The sequence below is a fragment of the Cannabis sativa genome, chromosome 8 (assembly GCF_029168945.1).
Source record: "Cannabis sativa cultivar Pink pepper isolate KNU-18-1 chromosome 8, ASM2916894v1, whole genome shotgun sequence".
Classification (NCBI taxonomy): Eukaryota; Viridiplantae; Streptophyta; class Magnoliopsida; order Rosales; family Cannabaceae; genus Cannabis; species Cannabis sativa.
Window position 1 is genome coordinate 20,641,386 of NC_083608.1, and position 14,414 is coordinate 20,655,799.

Below are 14,414 nucleotides of genomic sequence, written 5' to 3' on the forward strand. Positions count from 1 at the left end.
AATGTTTAGTTTCAAGCCAATTTGTTTAACCATGTGGGGTCACTTTGTCAATGATGAAGCCCAAAAAAATATCGGACATGATCGATGAAAAACCAATCATACTTGCAACAAATATATTACTGCAATTATATGTATATTTATACTACAAAAAAATTACAGGCACAACATGTGAAATAGATTTATATATATAATTATTAATAATTAATAATAAAATATGTAACTGAAAAATTTAAAAAAACAAAAAAATTATTTATATAATATAAAAAAATGAAGAAATATAAATTTTTAAAAATAAATTTTTCATGTAACTATATATTATAGACTTTTATATATATTCAATGAAATTTTTAAATATACATTAATAATTAGTTATACACTAATAACAATAATTCATATAGAAGTTCGTGTTTTGGTAGATTTTATAGATAATAATTTATTCATTCATTGTTTTAATTTTATATAAGGCTTAACTTTGTCAACGACAAAAATGACAAACATCATAATCAATCCGCGACTACAACAAGCAACAACAATGAAAAAAATGGTAAATTCTCAAATAAATTAAATTCATTATATTATCAAATAAACAACTAATAAAAAATTGCAACATATAATTAATTATAACAATATATTATTATAACATTTCTCAGGGCAGACAAGAATAAATTAAAAATAAAAAATATAATTGCAAAAAGTTGTACATATCCATCAGCCTCTTCATCATCAGTTGGAATTAGAGAAATTGTGAAGATCGGAAATATCCAATATTTAATGACAGCTTTACAACCAACAGAGGTAAAATTTACTTTCTATATATTAATAATTATATCTAAAAATATTGCTAACTATTTTATATAATCTAATTATTTAGATTGCAAAATTCTGGATACAAGAAAAAGTTGTTATTACAAATTTATCACAATCATTCTACTACATGTCATGTCCTGGATGTAACAAAGGAGCTCAAAAAAAACTATAATGAAATATTTCTTTGTTTATGTGGATATGAATCAACAGCTACACCACGGTACCTATCTAATATAATAAATATAAATATCAAACATATATTTAAAATAGAATATTAATATATATATAAATTGTACTATATTTGCAGTGCAAGAATATATGGTCAAATAAATGACGATACTGAAAGCGTATCTGTAATTATGTTTGGTCATGAAGCAGAACAAGTTTTGGGTTGTTATGCAACAAAAATAATAGAATATTCTGAAGAGGTATAGTTTCAATTTACACATATTTATTTCTTTATATACTAAAAAAAAAAAAAAACTAATACCAACTTTTATAATTTATTTCTCAGGAAAAGAATAAACATATTGAAACTGTTATAAACGAATTGATAACTATATATTGGATACTACAAATTTATGCTGACCAAGAGAAGATGAAGACTCAAAGATACAAAAATTTCAATGTATACTCAATTGAAGAAGCAAAACAAGAAGAAGTTGCTAATTCTTCATCTTAAATTATAAATAACATAAAACTAATATTTTATGAATTAGATATCTAATGTAATATTTTAAAATATTTAAACATCTTATGTAAAAAAAAAAATAGAACTTTAAAATTTATGAATATGTAAAATAATATAATATGTAAATATATAATGAAACACAACGTGCTTTGTACGTAGTTGCCGCCTAGTTATCTTTTAAGTCTTTGTTATCTTCTTCCACACAAATATATCTCTATGCTCTTCATAAAAGTCATCGAGATTGTTTAACTCTTCTTTCATCATGTTTCCCCATAGTTTTCCCTCGGAGCATACTTTAGTAGTTATGACCATCTTGAGTTCATCCTTTAAATCCAATTCTATCCTAAAATTTAATAGAATCCAATATATTTGAAAGAAAATTATCTTGAAAAACCTTGAGTTTTCTAATCTGAATCTTCATCATTCATCAATCAAAAATCCAAAAAACCCAAACAGAGCACAATAAATTAAATACATCAATGGGAAATTTACACTCACATACATTATATTGAAAATTATTACTAATTTGTTAGGTATATTTTAATATACTTACATTCTAATATTAATTAACATAAATAACAAACATTCAACATTTAATTATCATTCTATTATGGCTATTATTATTTTTTTTAATTTAATAATGTGTATATAAATACAATTTATTAAATTGACTAAATTAATATATTTCTTTTTAAATATTTCTCAACACAAAAGCAAAAATCAATTTTTCTATGCTGATTTTCACATCTGAATGGGTATATTGATAGAAAAATATAAAAAAGTACTCAATACTAAATTTGATACTCGTTAGCATTTTTTTAACAATTTAAAGTAACCTAGTGTTATTGTTTATAGTAAGACTTTTATACCATATGAGATCCTACATAATTAGGTTACTAAGTGATATTTTTTTACAATGTGATACTATGACATTTTATAACAATAAGCTACTAACGTAAAATGCATCATTATTATATAATTCGATATTAATTGGTATTTAAAACAACATGCCATGGTATCTAAAATAACATGTCATAGTATCTAAAATATTTTTGATTATAGTATGTTATATAATACTTTATGGTATCATACAAAATTAGGTACTAATTAGTAAAATATATATCATTATAATTTAATTTGACAATATAGCTAAGAAAATTTGATGCTATTGTGTATTAGTTCCCATTAAAAATTTCTTTATTCGGTAATGATATTTTGCACTTAATTAGTAAAATTATAAAAAAGAAAGTTGTAATTGGTTTTCATATATATAAAAAAATATGATTGTAATAAGCTATATATAATAATAAATAACATAATTAGAGTATACTATTTTTTTACCAATAAAATTGTCATTATTTGTCTCTATAAGTATAATTGTGTAAAGTCACTTTATCAATACACATGTTTTAATCAAATTTCAAATATGTTCCAAAGAAAACAATTTTTTTTATAAATAACTTGATATGCCTGTACTTACTAAAACTAATACCAGAAGAACTCAGTAGCAAAAACAAAACCAAGAATTTGATTTAAGAAAGAAAAAAAAAAACACTAATAATTGTACATCTTCAGTATCCAAATTCATTTTTTAATTAATTAAATTTCTTTTAAAATATTAAATAGTAATTATACTTATTCATCAATAAGAAACAAGCTAAGGATTTAACCGACAAAATTAGAACAAAATTGCAGTTAGAATTTAAAACAAAAATTACAATAACTGAGAACTTACAACCCTCAGAAGTTGAATGACTATTGAAGGGAACAGCACCAAGAACAAACCACTGTATTCAATCTTTGCAACATCGGGCATGTGTGATCGTTTCAACTACACATTCCTTCCCACAACATGTATTCACTTCGCTCTTTCAGCTGTTATTCTTCACCTTCCTTTCTGCACCACCTTGCGAGCTCCAGATGCTTCACATGAAGATGAAAGATGAACCCTCTTCTTGATAATATGGGTACCAACCTGGATTCAAACAAGACTACAGTAAAGATGAATTCACACCGTATAATGTCAACAATGACGATGTTCGTATATGAATTACTATGCAGTAAATAGATTTACTAAGATATAACAATGCAAGACTAAACTATAGAATTAGATTTGATAGACATTCCATTAAAGAATAAATGTAAATCAGTATTTAGCTAGTAAATTAAAGCAAGCAAATGTTACATCCATACAATTTGCAGCAAGAAAAAAATAGTGCATAGAACTAAAACATCCAACAAAAAGTGCACAAACCAGGCTGGTATGCACAAACACAACAGAACAACGTTAGAGTTGCCAACAAGTACTACACAAAAGCAATCCTATCTTCCTATCTCCAGTATAAAGCAATTAGAGAATAGGAGCTCAATAGAAAACTGTTTATAAATATCATTTGTGTTATAATTAAACAAGGTCAATGTAGACATGGTAAGATGGAAGAGCACCACCCATTGCATTAGTGGAAAAGGAGTATCCCACATAAACAGAAAGTTGGAACTTCTGATAACGAATGAAATAGATGTACACAACAATTCAATTACAACAGAACATTAACAAGCCACAAAATAACTTGCTAGAAATCCTTCACGACACTCAAATTTAGAGATTCTTGATTATACAGGGTTCAATAGTTTTCAACCAACTGTGGTTAGGTAGCTAATTGCAAGGTGAACCTTCCCTCATTCGTTTAGTAAGTCAATGGAGAGCCCATCAGGACTACCTTTTTCCATACTCAAAAGCAGGAATATTGTGCAAGAAAACGTGCAACAGTTCCTCCACATGAGTCCATGACTACGCACTTTAAAAGAGTTGCATCTACAGGATTATCTATATTTTCTAATTTATTATGACTGTTGATCAACTACTTATCAAGGGGTCAACACGTTTTAGAATCTCTCTACTTCTTCTTTTTAATGTTTTTCCCAATATGATGTAACACACAAATATATCATCATTTGCTTTGCTTTCTTCGCAAATTCCCCCTCCATTCAATATATGAGTATCCCTTATCTTGCCATCCGAGCCCAAAGTGACAAATTGAGTATGTAGTTTCACGTTCTTTCTCAAAGCATACAAATCCAAAAAGTAAAACTCAATAAATATAAGAGCACAACTTGAAACAAACCTTGTGTATATACTCTTGCAGCAAAATAGCTGAATCTCACTAACTAGGAGTATCGTTTGGCATTGACCTTCCCCTGCTACTAGAAAGATTTGATCTCCCTCTTGAACTTCTACCATGGTTTTCAGTTTTTAGCGAAATTTGGGACGAAGATGAAGATCTTCCTCTAGTCCTGCCAGAATGTTTTTCAGCTGACCTCCTTTCTGAATTTCGGCCCCGCCCTTTCTTATCTGAATATGGTTTCGTTGATCTTCTTCTATTATTTGCAATTGCAACAGCTTCTTCTACACCTTGCTTACTGTCATCATCATCCTCTTCAACATCAGAGGAGTGGTACAACTCCCCTTCATTTTCTTCCTCCTCTATACTTCCTTCCTCCTCTTTACTTCCTTCCTCTTCTTTGTCCCCTTCTTTGGTATCAGAAGTAGTCTGCTTCTGCTTCTGCTTTTTAGCACTACCACTTCCACCAGGCACACTTATGGGTTTACTATCTTCTTTCAAAGTGTTCATAAGATGAATGTACTTACTTCTCATGTTCATCAATGGATGATTCTCAGTTAACAAACCTCTCTTATAACCCTCCTTTAAAACCACAGTATGAGTTTCATTCTTACTTGACATATAGAATATACCTGGATGATAAAGAAGTGCCCTCTTAAACCTTGATCTTATACCCAAATACTCTCCAAAGCACAACACATTCTCCCTCTCTGTCTTCTTCGGAGCCAAAATATGCAGAAACTCGTGCAAAACCGCAACTGCCCACTTATCTGATTCATCATCCTTAGGAGGAAGATGAGTTGCATTTTCATAGGGAGAAACATAAGGCAACTTCTGCCAATCATCTTCCCACTTCTTCATGTTCTTATCCATTTCAAAACCTCTAGATAAATGCATAGGGAAGGCAATAGGCATCCCTTTACAATAATCGGACTTGCCATTCATCACCTTCTTCTCCATAACTGAAGTCCCCATTTCACTAATCCAGCAAACGAGCTCCAAAAATGGTCCAGATGAGCGATCTTTGGCAACTCCAATTCGAAAGTAGTCAGGGAACTCGGGGATTAAGCTCTGCTGATAGTCTTCAGGAAGACCCACATCCCATTTCAGGCGCTCGACGAGGGTTAACGGCAGTTTGTTGGTTCTACAGAGCATCAAGAGCTTCAAGAGCCGATCAGCAACCTGCTGCTTATAACTCTCGCTCTGATACATAAACTGTTCTTCAACGTCGATGTCGAGGACTTCGGGTGTGAGCCGTATATGGGGTTGGAATCCAGTGCCGCCGGGGAGGAACTCCTGGAAAATCGCGGGGTACTTGCGGACGAACTCGATGGGACGAGTAGGTATCTTAAGGGAGTCCCTTTTTTCGGCGATAATGGAGATAGGGAGAGAGTTGGAGGGCTCTGATTTGATTAAGTTCTTGAGTTTGATCATGGGTATGAGATTCTTCTCCCTCTCGACGGCGTGGTCGAGGCCGCGGTCTCTAACCCATCTGATGGCTGTGCCGTCGATGAAGGTCCGGTAGTGATGGTGTGAGTGGGGGCGGGGCTTCGGCAGTGAAATGAAGATGAAACGGAGAGGAGACATTGGCTTTGGTACAGAGCCGAAGAACGGACTCAGAGTTTTCGGTCGTCCAAGGGTTTGGGTTTTAGAAGGGTTTTGATTTTGGAAATTTACATAAATTATCCTTTTCTTAATAAAAAATTACATTTAAGTACAAATGGTACCCCTAGGGGTCCAGTTAAGAGTAAGACATCATCTTGTGACTGTGTATCACCAATGGTCATGATAATGGCATTTGTTGGAGTAGACGGAGGATCATCATCATCATGTTCTCAATTTTCTAGGTACACATCATCGTCATGATCACAGGAGTGGTGAACCTCATCATTAGGCAATTAATTAGTAATCTTCTTATTGTGGCTGTGGTTATGGTATCCCTCCTTCAACAATATCATCAAGTGCCCAACCGAGCCATAAATAACTCTTTCATTTTTTTTTGATTATCCAGAAACAATGCCTCATATTAGTTTGGTTGTTCAGTAAATTTGTTTGAGATGATATAATCATAGATTGTTGCTTATCAATTCTATCCAACCTCTCCTCCAACGATCTATAGTCAGGTGTATTAGCTGCAGGAACTATATTAAATGGCTTGGCTAGATCCAAATGCGGTGGTGGGGGAACTATATTCGCCTTACTCACAACATCAACAATCGTCTTTGCTTGTGTTTCAAACATCAAACCTTGTGTATTATCGCCGTCCACCTGGTCATCGATGTCCATCTCAAAACAAAGAGGGACTTTACCCTCATTGATGGACCAGAAATAATCCTCTTCAGTAGGTCGGGAGCAAAAGCATTTCTTTATGACCAACTGCAAACAAAAGAAGGAAAAAAGTCTTTAATGTTGCAGGAAAGGTTGCCAATATGTGGCTAAATATTACAAACTAATTCAATTTTTCATTTAATGTAGTTACTCATATATATTGTAAAAAATATCGAACATCGCCAACTATGTTGCTACACTATTGTGCGTTTTATTCATACATGTGTGTTGTCAACAATATCATTAAATGTTGTGACATGTCTTACATCATGTACAACTATATTAAATGTTGTTCACAGATGAAATGTGTCGCAAAACCATATTTTTATATGTCGCAAACATGTTGTTAAACCTAAAAACAGCTAATGGTACATTGCTAGAACTAGAAAAAAAATTGCAACAAAAATAATTAGTTGTTTAAAAAGCATTTAACAACTTACCCTTGTATTAAGCAGTAGTGCAATGTCACTCGCCTTCACGTCTTGTTTTTTTTGGCCCTCAGAGTTTTTCCAATTTATCATCATAGGGAATTTAGTCCCGGTGCACACAACATATCTCGTTCCCACTTTCTATATGGCCTCATAGGCCCAATACTGTATGAAAGGTGTGTGACAGTCAGTAGTCCCATGATCCGTAAGGGGAAATACCAGGTAAGTTGTGTAATCCTACACCGCCTGGGGAATGTCAAGTATGATGATTCTGAAACTGTATAGGTATGGGACTACACAGTTGAAGATGGCTTAAATGGATTGATTGGTACTACCTATATCAATAAGGTGCATCTTGTTTTTTGGTAGCCCATCACGAAAGAACTCCATAGTTAAATGTGCTTGACCTGGGATAATTTAAGGATGGGTGACCTCTTGGGAAGTTTTCCCAAAAAGTGTGCGAGTGAGGACAAAGCACGCTGAAAATACTTGTGTTGGTCTGTAGGGTCAGTCATCATTTCATGAAGCAGCCAGAGTGACGTACTCGTGTACAAGAGTCATCATTCCGTGGGTGTAAGGATCCAATGGAGGCTTGAAACGGGGACGTTACAATGTGCGTAGCCATGTACATTATACTTCGCCTCCTGAGCAACCTTCTTGCCTTTCTTCTTCTCAATGTTCTGCTTATAATGCATCATCATAGACCACATCAACTTATGAAAAACACACTCGCCTCATGTATATTTGAAGAAGAACTTGATGTCTTCAACAAATTTCAGCATGTTTGGACAAACAATGATGTTGCCATATTTTGCAACAATACACCCTCAATAAAGGCGCATAGTCCGAGCTTGTACACATCATCTTTATCTTTGCATCTCTCCAGTTGTAGCATAAGTGTATTAACATGCACACTACTCTTCCCTTTGAAATACATCCTCAAAAAGTGGTCACTGGACTTGGCTTGTATCTCTTCGTCTATAGGGAAAGTACCCATACTTAGGTCAGTTATCAGACCGAACCCAATCTGTCCAAATCTCATATCAGTTTTACCCACATGAAACCATATCTCATCTTCCTTTTCTTTATTAACTTTCATTTTTTGCAACAGTAGTTGGTGCACCAACGCACCAGAGAAAGTAGGGGTGTTCATCCGATCCAATCTGCATTTTTTTGGTCAAACAACATCCAATTCGCACTAAGTGCGGATTTCATATTTTGGATCCAATCCGATTTGCATATTAGTTTAAATTCAATCCAATCCGCAATAGTGCAGATTGAATCAATTGTTTTTTTTAATGTTAAATTATTTAATATTTCATAGAAAAAAAATTAAAAAAGACTATTATTTCTTAATCTCTAATAATAATCTATTTCCATCTCAATTCTCCAGCTTCTCAAAATGGTCCGAATGGGCTCGCCTTCACCTGCTTAGTCAACTTATGCTTTTAAAACATGGCCTTAATATCTCTAAACCTATTTGAGCCCCGATAAATAAAATGACATGTGAAATGGTCGAACACTAGAAGTTTAAGCTCAGGAGCCTTCAACATAAATTTTATGAAAATAAACATAAACAACAGATTAAAACACAAATATGATATGTCTCAAAAAATATTGCTATATGTCACAAACAATATCGCCATATGTCACTAAATACATCGTTAATTCAACAAAGTATCGCTAAACAACTCAACACATGTATACTAATCATATATATATATTGCAATATGTCGCTAACAAAATTGCCTTATGTCGCTAAACATCTCAAGCATAATCAGTTAGGAGTAGTGCTATATCGTAAAGCATATCGTGAAGTGTCTCTAATCGTTAGATGACAACAAATGCAGAGAACTCATTCTTAGATGTCGTCATATGTCACAAAAAAATTGTCAAACATAAATCAATATATAGTAACAACTAACACAAAAGTCGTCACATGTCGCAAAAAATATCGCTAATCGTTATTATGCATAAACCACCTTTAAGGTGATATCGTGGAATATCACCACAAATATCGCTAGACGCCAATAAATACATAGAAACTGTCAAAATGAACAGACAACATCAACACCATTGGGGGTGATATCATCAAATATCGCTATCAGTATCGACAAACATCGATAAATGTAGAAAAACCAAGGAAAGGAACATACATCATCAAAATTCAAGTCCAAACACAAAAAATTAACTTATAATCGGACAAATTTCCTTAATCTCAACCATAATCAACAAAACCAATCCAAAATTTTAATTCAAAACATAATAAATAGAAAAATCACTCAAAAAAAATTTTAAAAAATAAAAACTTACCAAATTTTGTGAGAATCGTGGGTAGGTAGCTTGGGTCTTGTTATTAACGTAAACAATAGTAGAAATGTAGGTGGCCAAAAGGGCTAGGTGTCAATTTAGGGCTTCGGTGATCTTCTTGTGGGTTGTCGGGAATGTCGTGGGGAACCAAGGGGCGATGGAGAGTTAGAGAGTGAGAGAATGAGAGAGAGACGGTGTTGTGAGTTCACTGGAGTGGAAGAGAGAGAGAGTTTAAGAGGGTAAGAGGCTGGTGGTGTGTCGCCGGAGTGAGGGAGATAGTGAGTTTGAGAGGGGAGGGAGTTAGAGAGTTGGAGAGAGAAAATTTATTTGAAAATGTTAAAAAGATATATATTTGAATTAAAAGATATTATTAGAAGTATGAAGTATAAATTTTGAAATGAATTGACATATTAAAAGACCATGGTTCATCAAATTTTCCTAACATATGATGCATACATTGCATATTGTTGTGCCATATAGAAAGTCATCATGTACTTAAAAGAACGAGAGAATTATTATTTAAATTTCTATTAATTAACTAGATACAGAAGGAAAATAATTTGAATGTAGACTAATACATATATTTTTAAAACAGAAGAATAAATAATTTTTTTTTTTTCCATCTAGACCTAGATCAGATCAATGAGCTCCATAACAGCCTACGGTTTTGTGTACACGACACAACAATATAGGAAGCGGATCCTCTGTCTAGGATTCCTGTCCATTTTGCTGTCCACCCAATTAAAATACTCCATGTCATTAATAAATTAACAGCAAAACTCTAACTTAATTTCTAGATATTCATTCTGTTAACTTCTTTGCTAATGTATATTACATATTTTAATAATGAATGCTGAGTATCAAATACACATTAATTTAGGGTCCACTTTTCTTTCTATTATGAAATAATGAAACTAAGACTTCTCATATTTTTTTTTTAAAAAAAAAAAAATAAATTAACTTTCTATATTTTGTTTTACTTTTTATATTTTGTTTTACTTTTTTATTTTTAAAATAAATTAACGTGTAAATATTTAAGTGTCAAGTCATTATTTATGTCTCATTTTTAATTGATATTATTACTGTAAAAAATAAATTTAAGTATTTATCTGCATCTAAGAGTTAAATTAGATATTTATGTTATAAATAATTTTTTTTCTTCATATTTTTAGTACAATAATCAGTCTTATTTTTTATTATTATTTTTTCAGTATGAATTGTTCTTACTTCTACTCATGGTTATGTATACTTATTGATCAATTTGATAATTTTTTTTAAATAAAATAGTTCAATTCTTTAATCACTTATGCATATAATTAAATATAAGTAAAATTGGTTGTTTTATGATATCTAGCAAATTTATTCTCTACAAAAAAATTATATATTTGAACTTCATCAATTTGAAAATGAAGAACACTAGATATATGTGCATGATATCTAAAATGACTAGAGAGAAATGTTTTTTTAGTGTAGTATATTATTTTATGTATTTCTTTTCAAGCAAGCTTAGTTTTTGAAGTAAAAAATTATAGTAAAATTCGAAAAAGAATATGGAATTGGGTTCAAATATATTATTATTATTATTTAATAGATATATATATATATATTTCAATATATACTAGGCGGCAACTACGTGCAAGGCACGTTGTATCTTATTTTTAGTTTTTTTTTGGGGTTTTTTTTATCCATATAAAAAATTAAATAGGTTAATTTATAGAGTATACATTAAAATTCTTGTATATTTGAGTGTTCATCTTCTTTTGATCAGTATAAGTTTATAATATCCAACACTTTGTTAACAATTCATTAGAAATAATTTCAATATATTTAGTTTTTTCTTGAGAAATAAATTATAAAAGTTGGTAGTGTTGTCATTTATTTGACCATATATTCTTGCACTAAATGGATGCATCTCAATGAGAAGCCAGCCTAACATTTTAGTTGGGGCAAAAAAATTTTTTTTTTTTTGAAGCATTAATGAAAAATATAATTTTTATTGAAAAAAAATACAAATTCTATAAGAATAAAAAGAAATATACGTGAGAATTAAAGTGAAAAATATAAATTTTATGGGGATAAATATAAAAATGTGTAAGGACAAAGATGAAAAAAATTATTTTTATGGGGTCAAAATATAAAATACTAAAAAAATTTTATGAATAAAAAATTAAGGGGGGCAAATGACCCCATATGGCCCCTTCCCTCCACCACTGATCTCAATTGTAAATGTATTTTTTCTATTTAAAATATTTGATATAATAATATAGATATTATTTATAAATTTTATTGTATATATTTATTTACCGAAAGTATTATTTTACATATTACCTAAGTTATAAATTTTATTTCTTCAAATTAGATGTTTAATTATTTTAAAATATTACATAAGGTTGTTATTCTAATTCTTAAAATATTAGTTATTTATATGTAATTTATAATTTAAAAGATTTAGTAACTTCTTCTTATTTTACATTTAATATAGCATACATTGAAATTCTTGTACTTTTGAGTCTTCATCTCTTGATCAACTTAAATTTATAATATCTAACATTTAGTTGTCATTTCATTAAAAATATTTTCAATATATATTTATTATTTTCTTGAAAAATAAATTATAAAAATTGGTATTAATCTTCAATTATTAATTATTGTAGTGTATAATAAATAAATAAATATGTGTATATTAAAATCATACCTCTTCAGAATATTTTATTGTAACAATCTAAAATTTGTTCGGCTTCGTGACTAAACATGATTATATATACGCTTCTAATGTCGTATTTTATTTTAGCATATACTCTTGTACTGAAAATATATTTATATTTACATATATTAAAATATATTTACGTATATATAAATATGTATATATATAATACTTTATATTATTGATGAAAATTTAATACTTTTGATATGAAAAATACAATTTTTTTTTTTCTTAATTTGATGGTTTTTCCCACAAACAAAGAAATGTTCACTACTGCGATTTATCTTGTTTAATTATAAGATACAGTTAAAATTAAAATTGGGTATTTAGATATTTAAAATTTTTAAGTCATTATTTTAATAAGTTCATTGACAATATAAATTTAACTTATTAATATATATACAATAATTACCCATTTTGAAAATATTATTATTGTCCTTTTCAAAATATAATTAATGTATATACACCTAATTACTAATTTATTATAACAAAAAAATTATTAATTATATATTTTTAATATAATTTAGAACAACAAATAGATATGAAAGATATAAGAGATCGATCTATATCATTCTACCAATAAAAATTAATCATTGACTTTGATGCACGTCCCACACTCTCAAAGTTGAATCTTTCTCTCAATCATACTTATCTCGTAGCATTATATATTTTATTAATTTTAAAAGTTTGATGATATTTTACACAACTAAGTTAATAAAAAAAGATTAATTAATACTCAAATGATGTAATAGTATGAAATAAGGGTGCAAGATATAATTTACATTAAAAAAAATAAACCCACTAATAATATATATTTATGTTATTATATTTGAGTAATTTTATTATTATTATTATTCTTAATATTTTTTTTTTTAAAAAAAATAACTTCAAAAAACACCACCAATAAACAAAAAAAAAAAAACTTAAAAGAAAACAACTTAATAGATACATATTGTTTAACAATAAATAGTTTCAATAAATATATTTACCATCTTTCAAAAGGAAAAATCAATATTTGCCAAAAATGCTTTTTATTCTTATCCATTTCTATTTTTCATATATCATATTTTAATGTATTTTATTATTATCTTCAACCCCCAAAACTAAAACTTTATCCACAATGTCAGCCTCCCTCTTTTTAACTCTTTCTTGAACACCTATTCCCTTCAAACTTCATCCCATGGTTAAATTAATTTCAGTCATTTTTTATAAGCCCAACCAAGAACTAATGAATTTTTGGGCAAAAAATTTTGCATGAACTATTAGGAGGAATTTTAATAATTTAAATCTTAATATTTTCTCCTATACCCTGACGCTAAGTGATCCTGACCAAAAAAAAAATAAAACAAATAGTGGCAAGTTGGCATCTATAGAATTGCATATTTATTTCTCTGCTCAAGACATGCTTTCGGTTGGAGTCTTGGTTTTCGACAGACTCCAAGTTTTTAATGACTTTCCAATCGAGTAAAAACATAATTATACAATTTGGAAGAATTGTCACTATTATTCTTAAATCAGGACTACCTTATATATATAACTCTCTCCTTCTAACTTTTTCTTGAACACCCGCTACAACATTTTGGTTGGAGGTAATGAAAGCAATGGAATAGGAATAGGAATAAGAATAGGAATGGTAATGGAATGGAATAAGAATAGGAATAGGATTAGGTTGTTTGGTTAGATTTATGGAATCAATAATTGAATACAATTCTTATGTTTGGTTGACTATATAATGGAATGGAATGGAATAAATTAATTTTGAACAAAAATACTATTATTTTTAAAACATGATTAAAAAATTAAATTAAATATATTCAAGTTGTATATATATATTTTTTTTTAAAAAAATTGATTTATATTTTTTTTTAAAAAAAAACTAATATGTATTAAAAAAAATTAATACTTATTTAAAAAAATTAATATATATAAATTTATATTTATTGAATTTACTATAAAATATTACTTCTTTAAAAAAAAAACCTAACATATATTTTCTTAAAAAAACTATATAATCACATAAAAAC

The 14,414-nt window shown here is 29.5% G+C and overlaps 1 protein-coding gene across 1 annotated transcript; it reads right to left on the reverse strand.

Annotated features, from left to right (window-relative positions):
* Positions 1-3,014: 3,014 nt before the first annotated feature.
* LOC115699212 (protein WHAT'S THIS FACTOR 9, mitochondrial) lies at positions 3,015-6,299 on the reverse strand. The gene is made up of 2 exons (XM_030626507.2): positions 4,624-6,299; positions 3,015-3,473 (listed from the first exon to the last, which is right to left on the reverse strand). Exon 1 carries the CDS (start codon positions 6,205-6,207, stop codon positions 4,663-4,665), a length of 1,545 nt encoding a protein of 514 aa, XP_030482367.2. The 5' UTR covers positions 6,208-6,299; the 3' UTR covers positions 3,015-3,473; positions 4,624-4,662.
* Positions 6,300-14,414: the final 8,115 nt, after the last annotated feature.

What these genes read in the sequence shown, in the direction of transcription:
- LOC115699212 (XM_030626507.2), bottom strand. Translation starts at nt 6,207, where the DNA reads ATGTCTCCTCTCCGTTTCATCTTCATTTCACTGCCGAAGCCCCGCCCC.